General features: G+C 45.5%; 2 protein-coding genes across 4 annotated transcripts; one reads left to right on the plus strand and one right to left on the minus strand.

The window, feature by feature from the left end:
• Positions 1-356: 356 nt before the first annotated feature.
• trappc2 (trafficking protein particle complex subunit 2) lies at positions 357-3,560 on the minus strand. 3 transcript variants are annotated; one of them, XM_064310194.1, is made up of 5 exons: positions 3,395-3,560; positions 2,994-3,108; positions 2,510-2,658; positions 1,726-1,807; positions 357-1,326 (listed from the first exon to the last, which is right to left on the minus strand). In XM_064310194.1, exons 2-5 carry the CDS (start codon positions 3,084-3,086, stop codon positions 1,228-1,230), a joined length of 423 nt encoding a protein of 140 aa, XP_064166264.1. In that variant the 5' UTR covers positions 3,087-3,108; positions 3,395-3,560; the 3' UTR covers positions 357-1,227. The 3 variants fall into 3 exon arrangements, with proteins under 3 accessions (XP_064166264.1, XP_064166263.1, XP_064166265.1); XM_064310193.1 differs by having other exon boundaries at positions 3,376-3,560; XM_064310195.1 differs by lacking the exon at positions 3,395-3,560 and having other exon boundaries at positions 2,994-3,369.
• Positions 3,561-3,850: 290 nt separating this feature from the next.
• On the plus strand, positions 3,851-20,183 carry ofd1 (OFD1 centriole and centriolar satellite protein). The gene is made up of 22 exons (XM_064310192.1): positions 3,851-4,224; positions 4,610-4,804; positions 5,117-5,185; positions 5,294-5,324; positions 5,689-5,796; positions 6,980-7,116; positions 7,287-7,460; positions 7,799-7,905; positions 8,331-8,450; positions 9,603-9,676; positions 9,890-9,981; positions 10,321-10,510; positions 11,060-11,190; positions 11,769-11,880; positions 12,022-12,618; positions 13,269-13,419; positions 14,019-14,113; positions 18,089-18,298; positions 18,457-18,629; positions 18,977-19,198; positions 19,300-19,367; positions 19,850-20,183. The coding sequence occupies exons 1-22, from the start codon at positions 4,123-4,125 to the stop codon at positions 19,893-19,895; spliced, it is 3,204 nt and encodes a 1,067-aa protein (XP_064166262.1). The 5' UTR covers positions 3,851-4,122; the 3' UTR covers positions 19,896-20,183.
• The last annotated feature ends 1,787 nt before the right edge of the window (positions 20,184-21,970 follow it).

Genomic DNA, 21,970 nt, shown 5'->3' on the forward strand with positions numbered 1-21,970 from the left:
GAGTTTGAAGATATTTACGATCAAAAATGTGTTTTCTTGGAAAATGGAAAAATATATAAGACTATAGGCTTATGTCCAAAACGGGTGAAAAGTGGCAATAATTTCTAAATGGCATTTTCTTTATACGGATGGATAGGAAATCGTGTTTGTATTGCAATTGTGGTGAAATAAATTGATTAAAATGAGTTTGAAGTTATTTATGATCAAAAATGTGTTTTCTTGGTAAATTGAAAAATACATAAGACTACGCTAGTTCTAAATATACCTTTTTTCAATTCAGATGGCTGAGAAATTAAAACAAATTTCTTGTTTTTACACAGAAGCATTTTTTCATTAAAAATAACAAAATACATGTCCACAGTGTGAAATACATCATTTATTTTTAATGAGTACTCAATTTCCCAAGTGTATTTAATAAGTCAAATTTAATTCAATTTTATTGAGAATTGAATTCCACAATTTATTTTAACTTCTTTTAGGTAGCAAGCATACACAGCATAATCTTGTATTAATAAATAATGCTTCATCACTGAGATTCTCACAAAAGATGCACCACAAAACAGGGACATTCTTAGTTTTTTTTTCCATATATTGTCTGGACTTTTCCTAGATGCTATATACAGTATGCATGGGAGGGAAGTATATAGTGAAATATACAGCTATAAATATATGGTGAAATATACAGCTGGGCCTGTTCAACAAAATGCCCAAATATTTCCCAGAAAGTTGAAGTGAAAATGTATTTTAATTACATGAAAGTGCACCTCCTGACATAGCTGGATTTCTTGTTCTTACGAAACATACCTGCAACAAGAACTGCAAGCATAAGCAATAACGCCTTAATTTCCCTGGTTAATAAAGTGTTTTCACTCAACTCAAAGACATATTCAGTTTTACAGGCACAGCAGAGTTAATAGTGTCTTTTTCCTGACTTTTACAGTATTTGCTACTGAGCTTGTGCTGTTTGCGCACGACAAAAGTGCACAACTGAAATGTCTCACTATTTAACAGCCAAAAGCACTTTACGCTGTACTGCAGAGGAAAATAGCTGGTTTATTAACAGGACTTTCCTGTGCATACAGGAAGTTGGGCTCAATGGAGTAAAAAGGAAAAAGAAAAAAGAAAAAGTGAGCAGATAAGAGTCCACTGCAGTGTTCTCAGTTCTGCTGGGTTCTGCTGGGTTCTGTTGGGTTCTGTTGGGTTCCATTGGGTTCCCCACGTCTTGGATCAGCTCAAGAGGTGCTTCTTGCCTAGAAATTGTACTTTCCTGTCGAAGGCGGTGGAGCGGATCGGAGCGTTCGGCTCATAAAAGGGATTCATAGCAAACTGAGGGGGAAAAAAAGGACGTAATACAGACCTTTTTAATCTGAGAAAGATTTTAATCTTCGGGTTTACCTGTCCATTCGACAGCACAACAGTTTGCGCTGTTCTGTAACATTACAGGCATTTAGCAGATGCTCTTATCCAGAGCGACTTACACAGCTTTTACACGGCATTTACATCACATTCACTTATAGCGTCCACTATTACAGCAGGACATACACTGAAGAAATGCAGGTTAAGCACCTTGCTCAAGGGAACAACAGCTGCGTTGTACCTAGGAATCGAACCTGTGACCTTTAGGTTACAAGACCAGGTCCTTACCCATTATAAGCACTGCCACCCCAACAGCCTGTTCAACTGCCACTAAGACATGACATGGAAAATCACAGAAAACTGACTTACCTTTATATATAAATCATACACATCGTTGAAAAAGTTTTTAATTCCGTCCTCTTGCCTTACATCATGGAGCATGATAAGCCTCATATGTAAGAAAAACGTTAAGGAAGAGTAACAGGGTCCACACTGTTTCTTAGTTCTGGTCTTGGATGTGTGACTTGATTTTTTTCTTGTTCACATTCAACAATTCACTTTATTATCGTATTTTTTTTTTTTTTTTTTAAAGCTTTAATCATTCAATACCCCCTTCATGATATCTTGAGGCAAAAAAAGAAAACTCAATTTTTCAACAGTTTTTCCCCCACTATGGATCTCACACTGGACATTACAGCGCTGGTATAAAATATTATTTTCCTTTTGCTTTCTGTGCTATTAATTTTAATATTTATTTATGAGGACAGTAACATTTTAGTTGAGTTAAATACACTAATTAAGCAACATATTTGCGGCACTTCGAGGGCTCCTTTTCCAAGATGAAGTAAATAACGGGTGCCTGGGGGGGGGGGGGGGGGGTTGAGGGGAAGCCCAGCATGACCAATCCTTTCTCCATAAGCAGAATATCCCCCTCAGGTTTTCATTCAAAGAGCTGAGACAGCACATGCTTGAGTTGACAGTAAAGTAGCCACTGTCAAATATTTAACGCTTGCCCACAAGGATAACATACCCAAGACCATCACTGTATTTCATTCAGCCATTATGATCGTGCTGAACTACAGCCGTTACAAACTCCCTTGCTCAATTATAAGTGCATAAGGGAAAAGAGAAGCTTACTGACAACGGTAAAAGGATATGTCCAGCAGTGACAAAAGCGGAGACGAACCACTCGTTGAACTTGTCCACGGTTTTCAGGTACATGTTGTTGGACAGCCACATATTCTCATCCACCAAGTCCAAAGCCGCGTGAGCGATGAACTGGTTCAGGTGACGGTGGTCATCCTTTTAAAAAACGGAGGAAATTAATGAATAAGAAAAAAAATCACACAAACACCTGTGCATATGATGTCCTTCAGCTCACTGTACAGCATTTAAACAATAAATTTAAATCATTAGGATTTACACATGAAAAGCTGACACACACAGGAGTTAACGTTACCATTACTGTTATGTACAAGAGACTAAACTTGGCCAAGGCCAATTCCAACAACTTGGAGACAAGCCTAAAATAATGATTGTGGCTTTGTGTTGACACGGGTTACAAACTGGTTACTACTACGGATTGCTTATGAAACAACTGGAATGTTAAATCAGTCTTACAAGGTTAGCTAAAATACCTTTGATTCCGATTTCCCAGCTGGCAGAAACTCCATTTCAAAGACAGGATTATCATGGTGACCAACCATGACAAAGTAAAAACTTCCTGACATCCTTGGTATCCGGTTTCCAGAACTGCAAATTTACAAAATATTTGTATATTAACGTCAATTACGCAGGGAAGAAATGCAAATGTTTGATATTCAACCAAGAGGTTGCACTAACCACCCTGCTAGGCTATCTAGCTAACGTTAGCTAAACGCAAAACACAGCTCATTAGTGAGCAAACTTGGACGGTCTGCCTCTACAACTTAATAGCAGCAGCAACTTAGTTATTCTAGCTGTTCTACCAAATCATAATGTAAATATAAAACGTCAACTAAATAGCTCCAATGCACTTACTAGTTTAATATTTCGCTACCTAGCTAGCGTTGGCGAACCCTTTCTTCTTCCCTATGTAAACGCCAACAGACGCAGACTGATGACGACATCATTAAGATAAAATTTATATTTTTAAATAGTCGTGCGAATCGACTATCAACGTCGTCAAAATTTACGAATAGCAATATTTGGTACAATGTGGTACTATTTTGCAAATGTATGTAATGCTTTTAAGACTATTTAAAAAAACATTTCTAAATGTATTTCCGGTTTAACTCCCGCCCATACCATACTCTTAAAGTTAGCGATAATAAATATATAATGGTTGCATGTGCGATTGTTTCAATAAAGTAGTTTTGCTGGCTTAATGAATTAATAAAAAGGAATTTATTAAAGAAAAACATAACAGTATAGAACACATTTAGATTTATTCGTCTCTGCTGTTGGTAGTTGCCTAACCGTGCTTCTTAAAATTACCCGGAAGAACTACTAAAATAATCTTGGGATTGGTCATCTGTAGTTACTAAGAGACCGTCAGTTTAAATATCGGGAGATCCTCTTCGCAATGTTTTGTTGCTCCAAGACAGCTGACCAAGCATCGTTTTAAAATACGGATAATTGCTAAAACCGTCCAGCAAGAAATTGCATGGGAAATTTCTGTTTGTTAGTTTGTAACTGATTAGTCTACTTGGTAACTAGCCTACCTGACTGACTTTAATTTAAGAAGTACAGTTGGCTACTGTACAAAATAGGTTGATCACAAGCAGGATGTCTGGTGTTAAAGAGGAGGTTACCTCTCCGGACGAGATGCGAAAAAGGCTGTACAAGACGTTTAAGAATCGAGGTGTTCTGGACACATTAAAGGCAAGTGTGACAGCTCGCTGTTCGCTTTATTTGAAATATATATATTTTTAAATCTGCAAGCTCACTGAGAGACCAAAGTAGAAATGCGTTTCACGTGTGAGATAACGTTGCATACATCAAACTGAAACCAGTGTTCAGTTATAAGTATATAGCAGTAATGTACAGTAATCGTTTTAGTAGATACATCGTGCATAACAAGAGTCGTTCCAAATTCAGAATTAACATGGCCTTACAATTATCTAGAACTCAAACATGACCTTAAATCATACTGGGTAACACAAAGTAAAATACTGATCACCAACTGGAACAGCATTTTCTTGCTTCATATGACTGTATTTACATGGTATGGGTGCTTAAACCTGAAGAATTTCTGTTTTCTCTTTAGACTCAGCTTCGGAACCAGCTGATCCATGAGCTGAAGCACCCTGTCCTAAGCAGAGAGTACCCAGTCCGACCCGTCTTACCGGAACCAGACTCGGTCCTGGTCACCGCCTCTAACAGTCTGGTCGTGGACCATCTTCAAAGGGCAGGTTATGAGTACTCATTGTCAGTTTTCTACCCAGAATGTGGGCTGGACAAGGACAAGGTGAGACCTGCAGCTTCTTCACAGATTCACGTTGCTATCTGATCCTTTTTGCTGGGGTGACCGTTATCTTTATGAACTTCTTACCGTAAATAAATTAGCCTTTAGTTGTAATCATTAGTACAGATGCAGTCCTCTACATGTTTGGCTTCAGTTAATCTGAGGTTGTCATGGTTGCTCCCGTGAATAACTGTAAGTTGAAGTGAGGGGAAAAATAAGTGAAATAAATGTTTTAATTTAATAATGATGTAATGGAGGTTATTTATTTCCAGTTCTCAGTGAACATTAGACTGACCACAGTACTGTGCCTTTAAGGTGTTTTCTACGAGAGACCTCCTTCAGCTCATGAAGATCAGTCCACGGTCGTCCTTATACAAATCACTGGTAATCTGGACCCTGTTACTCCCATTGCTACCTAACCACAGAATATTCCATTTGCTTTTTTTTACGTCCGATGCACTAATATGTTTGCTTTATCCCCCCCCCCCACAGACATCAAGCATTCAGAATGATAACCAAAAAGGTATGCTTCCCCGTCAGTGTAGAAGTACCATGTTGGGCCTGTGCACTGCACATGCCAAACCAGCGTGGTGCTGTGTCCACCTTTAGTAATTACATTACAGGCGTTTTGCAGATGCTCTTATCCAGAGTAATTTACACAACATTTTACACAGCATTTACATTACACTACAGCTGGATGTATACTGAAGCAATGCAGGTTAAGTAAGGTTAAGTACCTTGCTCGGATACAATGACTGTGTCCTACCCGGGAATTGAACCTGCGACCTTTAGGTTACAAGACCAGCTCCTTACCCGTTACACTACAGTGCCACCCAGTCTCGTTCCCTTGTGTTCTCTGCTGAGCGGACTCCTGGCTCTGTCCACAGGTTTCCTGATGAAGCTGCTCATCGAGCTGTCAGACCATCACGCGCAGAGAGAGCGCTGCGATGCCGACACTCAGACCAGCTCTTCCCCGCCGTACAGGGAGTCCCTCGGTACGCCGCGCGTCGCGTAAAAGGAAAATTACATGATAATACAGAGAGGTCATATAGAACAGTACTGAGAGGTCATATAGAACAGTGCAGAGAGGTCATATAGAACAGTAGTGAGGTCATATAGAACAGTAGTGAGGTCATATAGAACAGTAGTGAGAGGTCATATAGAACAGTAGTGAGAGGTCATATAGAACAGTACTGAGAGGTCATATAGTACAGTACAGAGAAGTCATATAGAACAGTACTGAGAGGTCATATAGAACAGTAGTGAGAGGTCATATAGAACAGTACTGAGAGGTCATATAGAACAGTAGTGAGAGGTCATATAGAACAGTACTGAGAGGTCATATAGAACAGTACTGAGAGGTCATATAGAACAGTACTGAGAGGTCATATAGAACAGTACTGAGAGGTCATATAGAACAGTAGTGAGAGGTCATATAGAACAGTACGGGGTAAGAACAGATGGATCATATAGAACAGTACTGAGAGGTCATATAGAACAGTACTGAGAGGTCATATAGAACAGTACTGAGAGGTCATATAGAACAGTACTGAGAGGTCATATAGAACAGTAGTGAGAGGTCATATAGAACAGTACTGAGAGGTCATATAGAACAGTACTGAGAGGTCATATAGAACAGTATGAGAGGTCATATAGAACAGTATGAGAGGTCATATAGAACAGTACTGAGAGGTCATATAGAACAGTACTGAGAGGTCATATAGAACAGTACTGAGGTCATTAGAGGAGGTCATATAGAACAGTACTGAGAGGTCATATAGAACAGTATGAGAGGTCATATAGAACAGTACTGAGAGGCCCAGACAACAGTGAATGACGAGGTATCTGGACATTGACATCAGAATAGTGGAGGATCAGTGTGCCGATAAATAATTGTAATCATACATGATACAGAGTCTGGTTATTGGCGCAAGTGTACGGGCGTAACGGATATGCACATATCGTAACACTCACATCCCCTGATCAAGGTCACATGGGGTGCTAGAGCCTATCCCAGCATGCATTGGGTGAGAGGCGGGAATACACCCCGGACAGGCCAACAGTCTATACAGAAAATTACGTGCGAGTGATATTGGAGAGATCATACAGAGTAGTGCAGAGAGGCAGACCGTGCCTGTCCCCAGTTTAGCTGTGATGGCTGCTCTTTTGTGTGCTCAGTGGAGAAGATGCAGATGATCGATGATGAGTACGCCAGCCTTCGTCACAGAGGCGACAGGTGGGAGTCCCTGGAGGCGAAGCTCGCGGAGTACAGGAAGGAGGCGGAGGCGCAAGCTCAGGAGGAGGTGAAAGCAAAGGTGTGTCACATCTTTCTGGACTGGGGGGGGATGTCAGCTGAGGAGGAGGAGCGGGAGGCACAATAGCGCCTCCTTTTGTGTGAAAAATTTTTTTGCAAAATTTTATTATTAAAAAAAAATAGTATTATTATTTTTTTTTAAAGAAAAGCTGATAATGACATTGTTTCCAGCTGCAACATTTTAAAGATGTGGAACTGGCTAAAATGAAGATGGAGGAGCAGGAGAAATCCCGCAAGGAGATCCAGGAGCTCAGGCGGGACCTGGAGAGGACCTACCAGCTGAAATCGGAGGCCCTGATCAACAGGGAGAAGAACGCCATCGAGAGACTACAGAAGCAGCAGGAGGTACTGCTCGCTGGAGCGCTTCGTCACACAGGGCGGGTCATCCTGCTTTAATGGGCGAAAGCTGGCCAGCTCTGCCCCCAGCTGGCAGCCGTGTTGAGTTTAATTCTCATTCTTAATGGCACTGCTGTGTCAGTTACATGCACTTTATGTTTCAAGCAGCAGGATGTTGACTGTCAGTATTTTAGGCCACCACATTAAAAATTAACGCTCCACATTGTGAAGTATAAACGCTTTACTGTGGTATCAAGCTACAGTAGGTATGAACAGTTGCAAGTGCAATCGCTGAGGATTCTTAAACGGAAGGAACAGCTTTTGTCTGTGACTGTGTTGTCCATCAGATTGAAGAGAAGGAGATCTACATGCAGAGACAGTTGGTCCTGAAGGAGATTGATGCCGTGCGGAACAGAGAGGTGGATCTGAGGCAGAGGACTGAAGCTTTTGAAAAGTAAGAAAATTAAGTCCTGGAATCTCAGTGACAGAGAGCTAATTAAAGAACTCTAATTAACCCTTTGAACATTCTAATTCAGCGTTCTAAATTCGGTTGCTTTCAGTCACCAGCGGCGATTGTGACATCAGCATTAGAATGTTCGGTTAAGAACGTTCTAATCACGTATTTGCGGTTTTACACCTTGGCCGTCCGTGTAATCGAAGCCATTAAAATGCATATCCACAACAATAAAGTGATCCTTCTCAGCATCTCTAGAGATTTTATAGACTAACCAGATGGTCAACCCTCGTGCTCCTTTAGTCCCGTGTACTTCCTGATAGCGGGAGGTCGCCGTTGGTTACGGGAGTACCTCTGCTGGTACGGTGGCTGGATATTCATACTGTGTGTGTGTGTGTGTGTGTGTGCGTGCGTCTGCCACCCAGGGGCTGTAAGCTGCAGCAGGAGAAGGCCAGGGCCATGGAGGAACTGCTGGGCCGTAGAGAGCTGGCCGTGAAGACCCTGGAGGAAACGTACGACCAGAAGCTGAAGAACGAACTGACGAGGTACCGCAGCCGTCCTGCGTCACGGATAACAAATCAAATTTACTGAACGAGCCCACTCTGATTAGCATGGGAGCCCCTCCCTGCTGATAAACATATCAAAAGCCGTGTTTACTTCTATCAGACCTAAATTTGATGCATTGCACTCAGGTCCAGGTCGAGCTGCAGAGCACACATTTTCATTGCTATGGACGCTTTACCTCTAATGGCCAGTAGGTGGCACTAGATGGCAGTGGAGACAGATTTATTCATGCATACAGTAATGCAGACCTACCATTTCAGGTTAGTTTCTAGAGGGCCGTTTGATCCTGTTTGTAGGCAAATAAAAGCACGCCAGCAGTCTTATTCTTTTAAATCATGTTGAATTGCTCAGTGCTGTTGTCAACACATTTTCATCTTCATCGGTGTGCAGGGATTTCTCCCATTCTGTGGTTTTAACAAAGAGACCCATCAGCATTCACTTCTAGCAAGAAGAACGGGAAAAAGAGAGATGATTATAGCTGAGATGTACCCATTTCAGTGAAGGCATAAAGCTGCTCTCAGACGTATGGATAGTGATGAATGCATATTTAATAAGTCAGAAGCTGCCGGTGGCTCCATCGCCTCGTTTGCACAGTCAGTAAATCTGGCGCGTATAGCCAGCTGTCAGGGAGTATTAGAGCGATGCACTCTGACTGGAGCTCCACAGACACACACACACCTCCTGCCCTCAGTCCACACACAGCCGTGACAAACCACTGCAGTCGTGTGGACCGGACACAAATATAACAGCAGCGTCCACACACTGTCCTCTCAACCTCTGCAGGTTTACTGGTAATGCAGCGTGTTAAATTGTCGTACCAGTAACATGAAATGCAGCCCTTATATTTATGACATTGTCAGTGTTCAGTAACAGGAAAGTTTCACAATTGTCATAACTTTGATAAAAGTTGTGCTTCAGTATGCCAATTTTGAAGTGCAGACTGGGGGTTCCACAGTAGTGCATGCTGGGAAGTATGCAGATATGCAGAGTACTCTGCAATCAGTCAGTGTTCACAAAGCATTCTCAGTTCTAACCAGTACGAAAATCGACAGGTGCATTTCTCTTATTTCGCCCGAGGGCGATTTTCTTCTTTTCACAAGAAAACGGCGATTCTTTCATTCTCTTTTCTTAAGATATCAGCTGGACCTGAAAGAAGAATATCTCCAGAGAACCCAAAAAGTCGCAGAGGACGAGAGGAGAAATAAAGGTGTGACGTTATCCCTTTTTTGTCGTCTCCTGACGTTTCTGTGCTAAGCCCAAACGAGCAGTGTTTCTGTGCTAAGCTCAAACGAGCAGTGTTTCTGTGCTAAGCTCAAACGAGCAGTGTTTCTGTGCTAAGCTCAAATGAGCAGTATAGTAGTGTTGCAGCGCTGCAGGAAGCTGTCACTCACCGTCTGCCCCTCCCTCCTTCCCTGCGCAGAGGAGAAGGTCCGCTTGCAGAAGGAAGCCGCCTCCGTCTCGGCGAAGGCAGAGGAGCACAGGCAGGCCTGCGCCGAGCTGCAGAGACTGCAGGTCCGTTTGCGTGCTCGTGTGCTGCAGCTGCGTGTTTCACCAAAGGGCCAGACCGGCCATCGTTTAGGTCACACCTCCATGCAGCTTCTTGACGAACAGTGTAAACTGCAAAAGCCTTCCATGTCAAAAACCATTATCAACACCGCATTATGATTTGGACTTATGGGAATTTTTACCAATCATTGTTGTTTTGTCATTGGGTATTAAAGTGCTTAGACATGGACGTACAACATTTTTTTGTGATGCCAGTGATGGACAGGTCACTGAAAGTGGTGGGAGTGTCCCTCCTCGGGGGGCGGGGCTAAGCGGTCAGGGCTGAGCATGTGACTGCGTTCGCAGGTTGCCCTGGACACCGCGGTGGCACAGGTGTCTCTGCTCACTCAGCAGAACGAGCTGCTGAAGGAGAGGCTGGAGGCCGCCAGGGACTACCCAACGCTCAAAAGGGAGAGGGTGGAGCTTCAGGCTCAGCTCCGCCTGCTCAAGAAGACCCTGGAGGAGGCGCAGGAGGAGAACCACCACCTCCGGACCAGTGAGAACCAGCCGCCCCCCTGCTCCTGATGGAGAACCGATCTCCACCATCCGCTTCTGTGTCTCTGGCACACAATTTAAATTCAGATTCAGGGCATATGAATTATGATTTATTTCTCCTGCCTCAACAACAAAACACTGTATCAGTCATTTCACCTGCTACTGAGTGAACATAGAAAATTAATACATTATTAGAGTCTTTAACTCTGCCACTGCACACGGCGCAGGGCAAAAAACAGCTATATTCATAATTTATAGGGAATCTAATAATATATTCACACTCCCATATTTTCTCTGGGAACTGGGTCACAGCTAATCTCTTGCTATTTCCAGCTGGTAATAAAAAGTATTTCAATGCTGTTTTACCTGTTGTCCTGAGCTGCGTTGTGATTGGCCGGAACGTTGGTTGTCTTACCTCTGTCCTGAGCTGTGTTGTGATTGGCCGGAACGTTGGTTGTCTTACCTCTGTCCTGAGCTGTGTTGTGATCGGCCAGAATGCTGGTTGTTTTACCTCTTGTCCTGAGCTGCGTTGTGATTGGCCGGTCCGCAGACCTCAGCAAGCCCTCGAAGGAGCAGCTGGTGCTGCAGACGGAGCTCAGGAGGGTGCAGAACGCCAGGAGGCTGGATGAGGAGGACTTTGAGAACCAGAAGCAGCTCCTGCAAGTGCAGCTGCAAACCGAGGTGAGAACACAATCCTGCATCTTTACCACCACAGCCTCGGCTACGCTCATTTGGAACACTAGCACGGTCATTCTGAACACTAGCACAGTCATTCGGAACACTAGCACAGTCATTCTGAACACTAGCACGGTCATTCTGAACACTAGCACGGTCATTCGGAACACTAGCACAGTCATTGGAACACGCGTCATCTGACACTAGCACAGTCATTCTGAACACTAGCACAGTCATTCTGAACATTAGCACAGTCATTCGGAACACTAGCACAGTCATTCTGAACACTAGCACAGTCATTCTGAACATTAGCACAGTCATTCGGAACACTAGCACAGTCATTCGGAACACTAGCACAGTCATTCTGAACATTAGCACAGTCATTCAGAACACTAGCACAGTCATTCGGAACTACACGTCATTCTGAACACTAGCAGGTCATTCTGAACACTAGCACGGTCATTCTGAACACTAGCACGGTCATTCTGAACACTAGCACAGTCATTCGGAACACTAGCATGTTCGTTTGGAATACTAGCACGGTCATTAAGAACACTAGCATGGTCATTTGTCCTCCTGTCCAGGCGGAGCGCTGTGCCCAGCTGAAGGCGCAGCTGGCGGAGTGTGAGGAGAGGACGCAGCGCGTGACGTCCCACGCAGAGGACGTCAAGATGCAGCTCAGACAGACGCAGCTGGGTACGCAGCCCCTTCGCCAAGTCTCCTCCTGTTACCCTTTCACCTGCACTCAAAACACTCAGTTTCCTCTTCTCTCTCTCTCTCTCACACTCACGTGCTTTTCTCTGTCCTCTCCCTCTCTCCGGTCTCTAACTGGAGCAGCCCTGGAGAACGAGGTGCTCCGCTGCCCTAAGCCCTCTCTGGTGGACCGCTCCGTGCTGGACCTGGCCCCCGACAGGCTGGTGCCCCCGGATATCTACGTGGACCCGGCGGTTCTGAGGAGCCGGGCCCAGGACGACCCGTACGGGCCGGGACGCCGGCCCCAGTGGGCCCGCTCCGCCTCCTCGGACTCCGACACCGAGCTGGTCGCCGGCGCCAAGGCCCGCATACGGGAGCTGGAGAAGGAGGCGGAGTCTCTGGAGGAGGCGTACCGCAGCTACCAGCAGAGGGCGCTCCGCGCGGCGGTGTCCGGCATCCAGCCGCCCCGCACCTTCTCACCCCCGCCCCCGCCTCAGCAGCGGCCCCCGCACCGCCCCAGAGCCGCCGCGGGCCACGCCCCGGGCCACGCCCCGGGCCACGCCCCGCAGACCAGGGTCACGTTCGCCCAGGAGCCGCCGCCCCCGTCCCTGTTGCCCGGTTACGGGAGCAGCCTGCCGTTCGAGGCCCAGTCTCCCGAGCTTGGCTCCTCCCCTCCCAGGCGTCTGTCGTCGACGCCCCTCTCCATCGCCAAGAGGCTGATCAGATACGCCGCAGAGGAAGGTGCTGTGCAAGCTGAACACACACACACACACACACACAAACACACAAATGCACGAACACATGCACACACACTCGTACACACACTTTTACAAACATGTGCACACACAAATGCACAAACACACGCACACACACTCTTACAAACATGTGCACACACAAACGCACAAACACATGCACACTCACACGTACACGGACACTTTAAGACTCCAAGCCTCACACAATTGGTACAAGTGCTAATGTACACAACTGAAGCAGTTTACCTTTACACATGCCCTTTCGTGTGTAAAGTGTCTAATGTAGGCCCAATATGGCTTTCTACCGAAGTCGAGGTGCTAGTTTTACTTGCTTTATGGTTTTGCTCAGTTTGTTTAGTTGCCCCACAGGACTTGTTAGCATCTATAAAAACCAGAGACGGAAAATCCAGGTTCAGAAAGTACAAGTCCTCCCCAGTATTTTTGTTCAAACCACCAGGATTTGCTGGTGTTCAGCCAGGACATTGAATTGAGTGATTTCAGCTGGCTGAGTTCACGGGTGGAAGAGACACCTGGCAGGACTTTCAATTTCTGACCCCTGGACTCTCTCCACCTCTGGTAAAAAAAGCCTTCTGAAAATCTGTAAAGTTAACGGTGTTTCTCCGTCTCTGTGGTCGCCAGACGCGCAGTCTTCTCCTGTCACGTTTCGCGGCCTGTCCCCCGAGAGGCAGCTGTCGCCCATACCTCACAGCGAAACGGGCGTGGCCGCGTCGTCCTCCAGTAGCCTGCCTGGAAGCCCCGCCCTGAAGAGCACGGCCCGAGGGCCAATCGGGTACGGACGCACCCACCGTCACACAGTTACACACACACACACACACAGACACACACATACACACACACGCAGGAAACACGATATTCTGGGAACTTCACCAGATTTTCAAGAAATTTGTGATAGATATAATTTTCTCTTATTTCCAATGGTTGCCCTTGTGGGGACCATGAATTTTGTCTGGGGGGGGGTCCTCTTATGGACGGTGTGCAAACAGGTCAAAGTCCACACCAAAATAGTAAAACACACTCACACTGCATGGGGATTCTGAGGATCCACACTGGATACATAATATTAGTGGAATTCCTTATGCTGTATATTTGTTGTTTCTGTAACGCCACCCCCAAATGAAACTCCCGAGCACACAAGCAGATGGTAAATGAAAGCATTTCCCCCCACCTTCCAGGGTGTGTTTGGTTAGGATGCTTAGTGGTTCACATATCTGACGGGCATGTGTCAGCTTTGAAGGTAGGTCTGATATTTCAGGCGTTCGTGGGTGTACCCACCGGTCCTGTCTACACAGCTGCGGAGCGTATTGCGATGTATCCTTGTGAAGACCGAACGCGGAATGTCACCTGTGCCGTCTTTGTTTGCGCTCTCAGCTCACAGAAGGCGCAGGAAGTGGCGTCAAGCTCAGGGTCCTCGCCCTCGCCTCCTGAGAAAATAACTCTGGACGATCTCACGGAGCCTTCGCAAGGTAATCGTCCTTTCCTGCGAGGCGCGTTGTGTACCTGTGTGAAATATTAACATTCCGCTGCCGTGGCCCAGAATGCAATTCGGTAGAATGCAGGCACAGGGTCGTTCTCAGCGCAGAGCGTGTGTGCTGTATCACACGGTCATCTACAAAACTTAATCTGCTTCGTCTTCAGGTAAAATTCCAGAGGCAGGTCATCTCTTCACAGGTGACAGAACTGCATGCGACTACGAAACCTAACATAACAGTCACGCTTTGAACAATAATTACTTATAAAAGTTAAATAATAAGAATATATCGCCTTATTTAACTTTTATAAATAATATTGCTGTTCAAAGTGTAACTATTTCAACGTTTTTTTAAAATCATTTGTTGATGAAATAATCGTAACCAATCATAGCTATGTTAAATAATCCGCTCAGTTGATTTTCATTATATGAGAAAGTCTGCCACACTGGTCGTAACCTTGGGAATTTTTCCATTGCTGTTTATCAAGAAGAAAGTGATAAGGAAATTGTATTTGTTGAAAAAATATTTTGTATTTTGAGTAATGACATCCTAAAACCCAAGGTTGCTATGCATAAATCACACTGTCTACAATAAAATAAAGCATCAGGTCAGTCAGATAAGAGTGCATTAAAACTGATTTTTTTCTTAAATTAAAAAAACTAAATGGCACGCAAACATCTATATAAACCCCTGTGGGTGAGTAAAACAAAAACAAAGCCCTCAGAAATAGATTAAAACAAAGGTGATAAAGTAATAAAAGCAAGTCTGGACAATCACAGTGTTCATTGGAAGGGGCAATGTTCCTGTAGTCTCAATGTTCCGTTCTTTCAATCTCAAATCTGTTCTTATAATCTCAAATCTGGGGTGAGAGTCTCAAATCTGTTTGTGGGCAACGGGACCGTGAGCTCTGTCCCCCCTGTGAGTGAAGATTAGTTTTAGGCACGGTGAATTGGGCTGGTATTGGAGGTAAAGGCTCACCTACTGTAGTAGACGCACAGACCTGCAGCAAGTCACTTAAATTACGTGGTGAAAGTCAGTTGAGTGCTTTAAAATTTAGTGATAGTTAGGGTTGCAAAGGGACAGGATTTCTGATAAATTCCCAGAAACTTTCTTTGGGAATTTTGGGGAATTTTTCCCAGTTAGTACTAGTGAGTAGATGCTACCCCACAGTGTCTGTAGGATTTTACAGGAAGCCGCTGACTCTTGTGCATGGTAGGGGTTATGTGTTCTCATGATTTTGTACATGTCAGTACTTTGAACTGGCAGGCACAAAATCAGGACTTCAAGGTCAGGACTCCAAGCTGAGATATCCCATGTAGGGGCGACATAGCTCAGGAGGTAAGACCGATTGTCTGGCAGTCGGAGGGTTGCCGGTTCAAACCCCGCCCTGGGCATGTCGAAGTGTCCTTGAGCAAGACACCTAACCCCTAACTCCTAACTGCTCTGGCGAATGAGAGGCATTAATTGTAAAGCGCTTTGGATAAAAGCGCTATATAAATGCAGTCCATTTACCATTTACCATCCCATTGTAAGGTGAGGCGGTCGGAAACAGGAAATGATAAAGGCACGTACTCAACCCTGTGTTTCCTTGAGCGAGACTGAGGACTTGAAGGGGTGTCCTGTTATCATTTAACATACGTTTCCAAAGAGAGGGAGGGATGAAGCCAGGCCTGGCAACCCATTCAATCTGGCAACCAATTCAGTTTCAACCAGAACAAGTGAACCCGAAGATAAAATTCAAATTGTATTTTGTGGTGCCATCATATTTGTAGTTCATCTACATCAGAGACAGGCCTAATAAAAATTGTGCTTCATGAACCAACGCTCAGTTTAATTTAAAGGAACTATTAATATACAATGCGGATATCTGCCATAAACCAGAGAAATATCGTCAGAGTGACAGCAGGAGCAGGAAAATGAATAGTGAACCAGAACAGAAGGCATTTCCCCCAAGGCAGGTGGTAAATAATGAAGGAGAGGGGTCCATGCACTGTGCTGAGGGGCACTTTCTGAGTCAGGAGGAGCCATATTGGGTCTATACTTACTCAGAGAATTTAATTCTCATCTACACAATAATAATAAATGTTATTTGTTATTTATATGGCATCTTTCAAGCAAAGAGCATGAAGTGCTTTCCAAAGCAGATAAAAATAAGTTTTAAAATTACAATAAAATAAAAAGCTCAATAAAAGCACATAAAAGGGAAGAACGAACAGCAAATAAAATTGCAATAAAGATTAAAAAAGGCAATATTAAAACGCAATGAATAAAATAGAAGAACTATGCGCAGTGGAAGTACAACATAATAAAACAAAATAAAAGCGAATGATAAGCCAGTAGCGTTGAGACCCAACAATTAAAAGAAAAAAATACAGCAACTACCAATCAGTCATTACAGAAGGCGGTTTTGTTAAGAAGGGTTTTGAGGCTAGTTTTTAAAAGGAGAGACTGTATCAGCAGACCTGATATTGTATGGAAGGCTGTTCCAGATCCTAGGGGCCATTATGGCAAAGGCTCGATCCCCTGCGGATTTTAATCCGGACTGTGGAACAGCCAAAAGCTCCACGTCACTGGGCGAAAATGTGTTAAAGAGAACTTGGTTCTCATTGTCCTGCTCTGTTTAAATAAAGGTGGTTAAGTCTAGTATCGTGGCAGAGCAAATCCAAGGTCCCTCTCTCTGCTCTCTCTCACTTACTTTCTCTCTGTCTCTTTGTCTCACACACACACACACTCACACACACACACAATTAAACAATTCACATTTACTGAACACCAGCTCATAGAACCTGTCCTACAATAATCTGCTTCTGCTGTAATAATCGGTCGATTAACTCAAGCACACATTTCCGCAATTTGCACTTTTCAGTTGCGGTATCTTTGTTCGTTCTGTGTGTGCTCTTTTTCCCCCCCTCCTCCCTGCTCGGACTTGGACGATAATTGAAGTGACGCTGTGCGGTGCTGTAATCCTCTCTGGCCTATAAGCGGGGAGTCTATTTATAGCCGCCGCCTGGCGAAAGCGGCAGAAGCTCGCTCTGTAGGACGGAGGGTAACGATGACACGCGCTCCCGCGCTCCCAGCATGCAACGCTTCCTGACCACACCTGAGCGCTTCCCAGACGCCTGCGGGACTTCTCTAATCACACCTGAGCACACCTGTTAAAAAAAACAGCCGCATGCACTCAACGCCTTCCCCGTCCCTTCAAGCGCTCGCGTTTCCAAGACGACCCTCCCGTCTGAGAGACTGAGGCCTGTGGGCCGCTGGGTTAAACAGCTGTGCTTTACACTGTGCATTTTACACTGTGCTTTACACTGTGCTTTACACTGTGCAGTTTACACTGTGTGTTTAACACTGTGCTTTACACTGTGCATTTTACACTGTGCTTTACACTGTGCAGTTTACACTGTGTGTTTAACACTGTGTGCTTTACACTGTGCAGTTTACACTGTGTGTTTTACACCGTGCTGCATCGCAGGCTTGCTGTTCTGCAAACAATTCTGTTCCGCAGTGATCAGTTTCTTGAGACCGGGGGCCATTTTAGGAAGCAGGATTACCGGGTTAGCTGGATAACTGCACGGAGTAAAACCCGGAACAGCTCTTTTTTACTTCTTTGTTCTAGATTTTGGAGGGTTCCAGGTTTTACTCAGCAGACTTATCCAGCTAACTCAGTAATCCTGCTTTGTGATACAGGGCCATGGTTGTGTTCATATTGTTATCATCTTAAATGAATATTTTAATTGTTATTATTTAAATGTTATTATGTACAATATTGTATCAGCCTGCATGTGATACATGCAAAATAATGAAATCATTTCTGGCTCTGGCTTGTGAATTAGATTTTTGGACACTATGTTTTTGGGCCCTGGTTGGTCCTGGTGAAAGCTGTGCATCTCTGCCTGACTCTGGGTTCTCAGTCTGTCCCTCGTTTGTTATTACAGGAAGTACAGATTCATTGTTGTGCTCTCCTTCTAGGCCCCGCCCACATTCCAGAGCTGCCTCAAGACCTGGCGAATCAGCCTGCTGAAGAGCCAGAGCGTGGGGGGAGTATTACCCCAACATCCCAGCGTGAGGGGAGAGTCTCCCCAACATCCCAGCGTGAGGGGAGAGTCTCCCCAACATCCCCGCGTGTGCGCAGTGCCACCCCCCCAGAAACAGTGGGGTCCCCTTCAGTACATCAGCAGGGTGAGTGACTGTCCCGCACATCCACCCCATAAATATACCCCCCCCACACACACACACACACATACACACGCACACGTACACAGACTCACACACACACCAGGTTCAGTTCTGGCTACCGCCTGCTTTCAGCTTGTACACTGGGATCTTCTCTCTTTCAGAAATGCATCAGTCCCCTGAGGAGGCGGGCAGTGGACCCCACAGAGAGGAAGAGGAGGATGAGGAGATGCAGTGGGAGCTGGAGAGGAGGAGGAGGGAGGAGAAGAGACAGCAGGAGAGAGAGGAAGCCATGGAGCGGGAGGGGAGGGAGCTGGATAGGCTGGAGCAGGAGAAGGTGGGAGTCCGAGCGTAACCACTCCCACAATGCACCACTCCCACAATGCACCACTCCCATAATGCACCACTCCCATAATGCACCACTCCCACAATGCACCACTCCCACAATGCACCACTCCCACAATGCACCGCTCCCACAATGCACCACTCCCACAATGCACCGCTCCCACAATGCACCGCTCCCACAATGCACCGCTCCCATAATGCACCGCTCTCACAATGCACCGCTCCCACAATGCACCGCTTCCACAATGCACCACTCCCACAATGCACCACTCCCACAATGCACCACTCCCGCCGCTCGCAGCAGTAACAGCGCTGCTCTTACCGTTCTCTCCTTCCCAGCGCCTGGAAGAGCAGCGGCAGGAACAGGAAGTGGTGCCCGGGGAAGGGGGCGAGCGGACGGACGGGGAGAGGGAGGAGCTGCGGCAGGAACAGGAAGTGGTGTCTGAGGAAGGGGGCGAGCGAACAGAGGAGGAGAGGGAAGAGCTGGGAGTGGGACCGGTGGAAAAGAGGGGCCAGGAGGACCCCCTCCAGAAGTACATGAGGATGGTGATGGAGGGAAAGGTCAGTCCGCGCTACGCCGCGATGCCCCGCCCTCCTGGGGGCTCTGAGGGAAGCGGGTCTGAGGAGCCGCCTGCGTGTGACAAACTCGCTTTTTCTTTCAGAGTCCAAAGAAAGAGGAAACTGAGGGGAGCCCAGAGGCGGAAATTCTGTCCGACGAGAAAGATAACAGGTATGTGTGTGTGTGTGTGCGTGCGTGCGTGCGTGCGTGCGTGCGCATGTTTGTGTGCGTGCGCGTGTGTGTGCGTGCGTGTGTGTGTTTGTGTGTGCATCTGCACTGGTGCTTTCGTGTGCGTGTTTGTGTGTGTGTGTGTGTGTGTGTGCGTGCGTGCGTGCGTGCATGCTTTTGTGTGTGTTTGTGTGTGTGTGCGCGTCTGCACTGGTGCTTTCGTGTGTGTGTTTGTGTGTGTGTGTGTGTGTGTGTGCGTGCGTGCATGCTTTTGTGTGTGTTTGTGTGTGTGTGTGCGTCTGCACTCGTGCTTTCGTGTGTGTGTTTCTATGTGTGCATGTGTTGTGTATGGCAAATTCAGAGCGCTGGCTGGATGTGATTCTGTTTGAACGCAAACGCAACAGAGTTCTGTGAGCGGAGCTCGTCTTCATCGTCGTCATGGGAACCACGTTCTGTCCCTCACAGTACGCCTGTGTGTGTTTCAGTATCGCCGCGTTCTCACACGACGATCCTGATGAAGACTTCTGGTAAAACTGAGACGCAAGGAAGGAGCTTTTCCAGGCACATATTCCACTTTAGCATTCCATTCTTAAAATTATTTTATGGCCCACCACCACCACCCTGCGCAGTGGAGGACAGCTATATATTTATACAATATGCACGTATGATAGTTAAGTCACTACTATCCCCACTTCCTGTTTTATGTTTTTATACCGTTTTTATTTATTTAGTTGTGCGTTTTGTACCCACATTATACTGAGTGCTGAATAAGTTCTGTAAAGTACACAGTTGTATTTAAATAAAGTTTTTGCTACTAAACTTCTGAATTGATAAAATCCCAGTGATTATGTTTTGTGTGTAAATTTCCAGTTATTATGAAGATATCAAGAAACAGTCACACCCTAACAAATGGCATTCATTTAAGAACAGATATCAAGGACAATCATTTTGATTTACACTAAAAAAATAACGGCGCTTATATCACTGTGTACAATATCTGCAGGTCGCCTTTGAAGAATTTCCACCCAGTTCAGATTTAGACCGAATTTAATCGCCCTCACATGAGGAAGTTCATTCCAGCGGCACCTAATGAACCAGTAAACACGGCAGGAAGCGCTGGACCAGTACTGCGCTGGACCAGTACTGCACTGCACCAGTACTACACTGCACCAGTACTACACTGCACCAGTACTACACTGGACCAGTACTACACTGCACCAGTACTGCACTGCACCAGTACTGCACTGCACCAGTACTACACTGAACCAGTACTACACTGCACCAGTACTACACTGCACCAGTACTACACTGCACCGCACCAGTACTACACTGTACCAGTACTGCACTGCACCAGTACTGCACTGCACCGCACCAGTACTACACTGGACCAATACTACACTGGACCAGTACTGCACTGCACCAGTACTACACTGGACCAGTACTACACTGCACCAGTACTGCACGGGACCAGTACTGCACTGCACCAGTACTACACTGGACCAATACTGCACTGGACCAGTACTGCACTGCACCAGTACTACACTGGACCAGTACTACACTGCACCAGTACTGCACTGCACCAGTACTGCACTGCACCAGTACTACACTGCACCAGTACTACACTGCACCAGTACTACACTGCACCAGTACTGCACTGCACCAGTACTACACTGGACCAGTACTACACTGAACCAGTACTGCACTGCACCAGTACTACACTGGACCAGTACTACACTGCACCAGTACTACACTGGACCAGTACTGCACTGCACCCCAGCAGTCCCCTACCCTGGTCCCGAGGAACTCCTGTGCACGCTGATTTTTATCCCATCCTTAATTAAGTCTTTCTTTTTTTTTTGTTCCTGAAGTAAAAAGAGCTGGTTATTGTTTTTAATTAGAACTCTTATTGTCTAATGAGGGGTGCTTTACCCTTTTAATGCCACATTATGTCAGAAACAGATCTTCATATTCAAATCATTAATATTCCCCATTAATTTTAATGACTTTAATCAGTCAGATGAGTGCACAGACAACTGATGTTTTCATTTTCATTTAATGCGCTGTGGCAAATCTCACTCTTTTTATTTTCCCTAACAGGCTGAACTAGTGTGCAGTCTATTCTAGATTTTCCACATTTGTGGTCTCTGAGAATTTACCTCCCCAATTCCAGTGTTACCGCTGCTCTTAAAGCCTGATTTATGCACTCGTCCTCACATTGGAAGTCACTTTGGATGCCAGTAGTATAATGCAGATGATTCCAAGAGCTGAAAAAGGCAGTGTAGCATAATGGCTAGGGAAGTGAGATTGCGATTGTAAACCAAAATGTTCTTCACAAAAACGGCAACAAAACTGCCTCATTCGCTCGTAGTTTTTAGAAAGAGAAATTAAACACACAAAACATACAACAGCCATTGACGCTAAACGATGGAAAGGTCCCTGCTTGCCAACACTGAATTTATCAAAAGCTTTACAACATGAGCTGTGCTTTGGTAGGCAATAGCTAAGGCCTACAGCCCAGCCTATATAAACCCGTGCTTATAACACAAAGAACTTTACAGGGTAGAGGTGAGCCTAACCCAGCAGTGATTGTGTGTGACTGAGAAGGA

This window comes from Anguilla rostrata, chromosome 15 (genome assembly GCF_018555375.3).
Source record: "Anguilla rostrata isolate EN2019 chromosome 15, ASM1855537v3, whole genome shotgun sequence".
In the NCBI taxonomy this organism is placed as follows: domain Eukaryota; kingdom Metazoa; phylum Chordata; class Actinopteri; order Anguilliformes; family Anguillidae; genus Anguilla; species Anguilla rostrata.

Excerpts from the sequence above, each read along its gene's own strand:
- trappc2 (XM_064310194.1), bottom strand. The coding sequence starts at position 3,086 with ATGTCAGGAAGTTTTTACTTTGTCATGGTTGGTCACCATGATAATCCT. Across the intron at positions 1,808-2,509 it reads TTTGTCACTGCTGGACATAT|GAGGCTTATCATGCTCCATG; the intron begins CCTTTTACCGTT and ends TTTCTTACATAT. Across the intron at positions 1,327-1,725 it reads TGTATGATTTATATATAAAG|TTTGCTATGAATCCCTTTTA; the intron begins GTAAGTCAGTTT and ends TTTCCCCCTCAG.
- ofd1 (XM_064310192.1), top strand. The coding sequence starts at position 4,123 with ATGTCTGGTGTTAAAGAGGAGGTTACCTCTCCGGACGAGATGCGAAAA. Across the intron at positions 8,451-9,602 it reads CTGAAGAACGAACTGACGAG|ATATCAGCTGGACCTGAAAG; the intron begins GTACCGCAGCCG and ends TCTTTTCTTAAG. Across the intron at positions 18,630-18,976 it reads ATAGGCTGGAGCAGGAGAAG|CGCCTGGAAGAGCAGCGGCA; the intron begins GTGGGAGTCCGA and ends TCTCCTTCCCAG.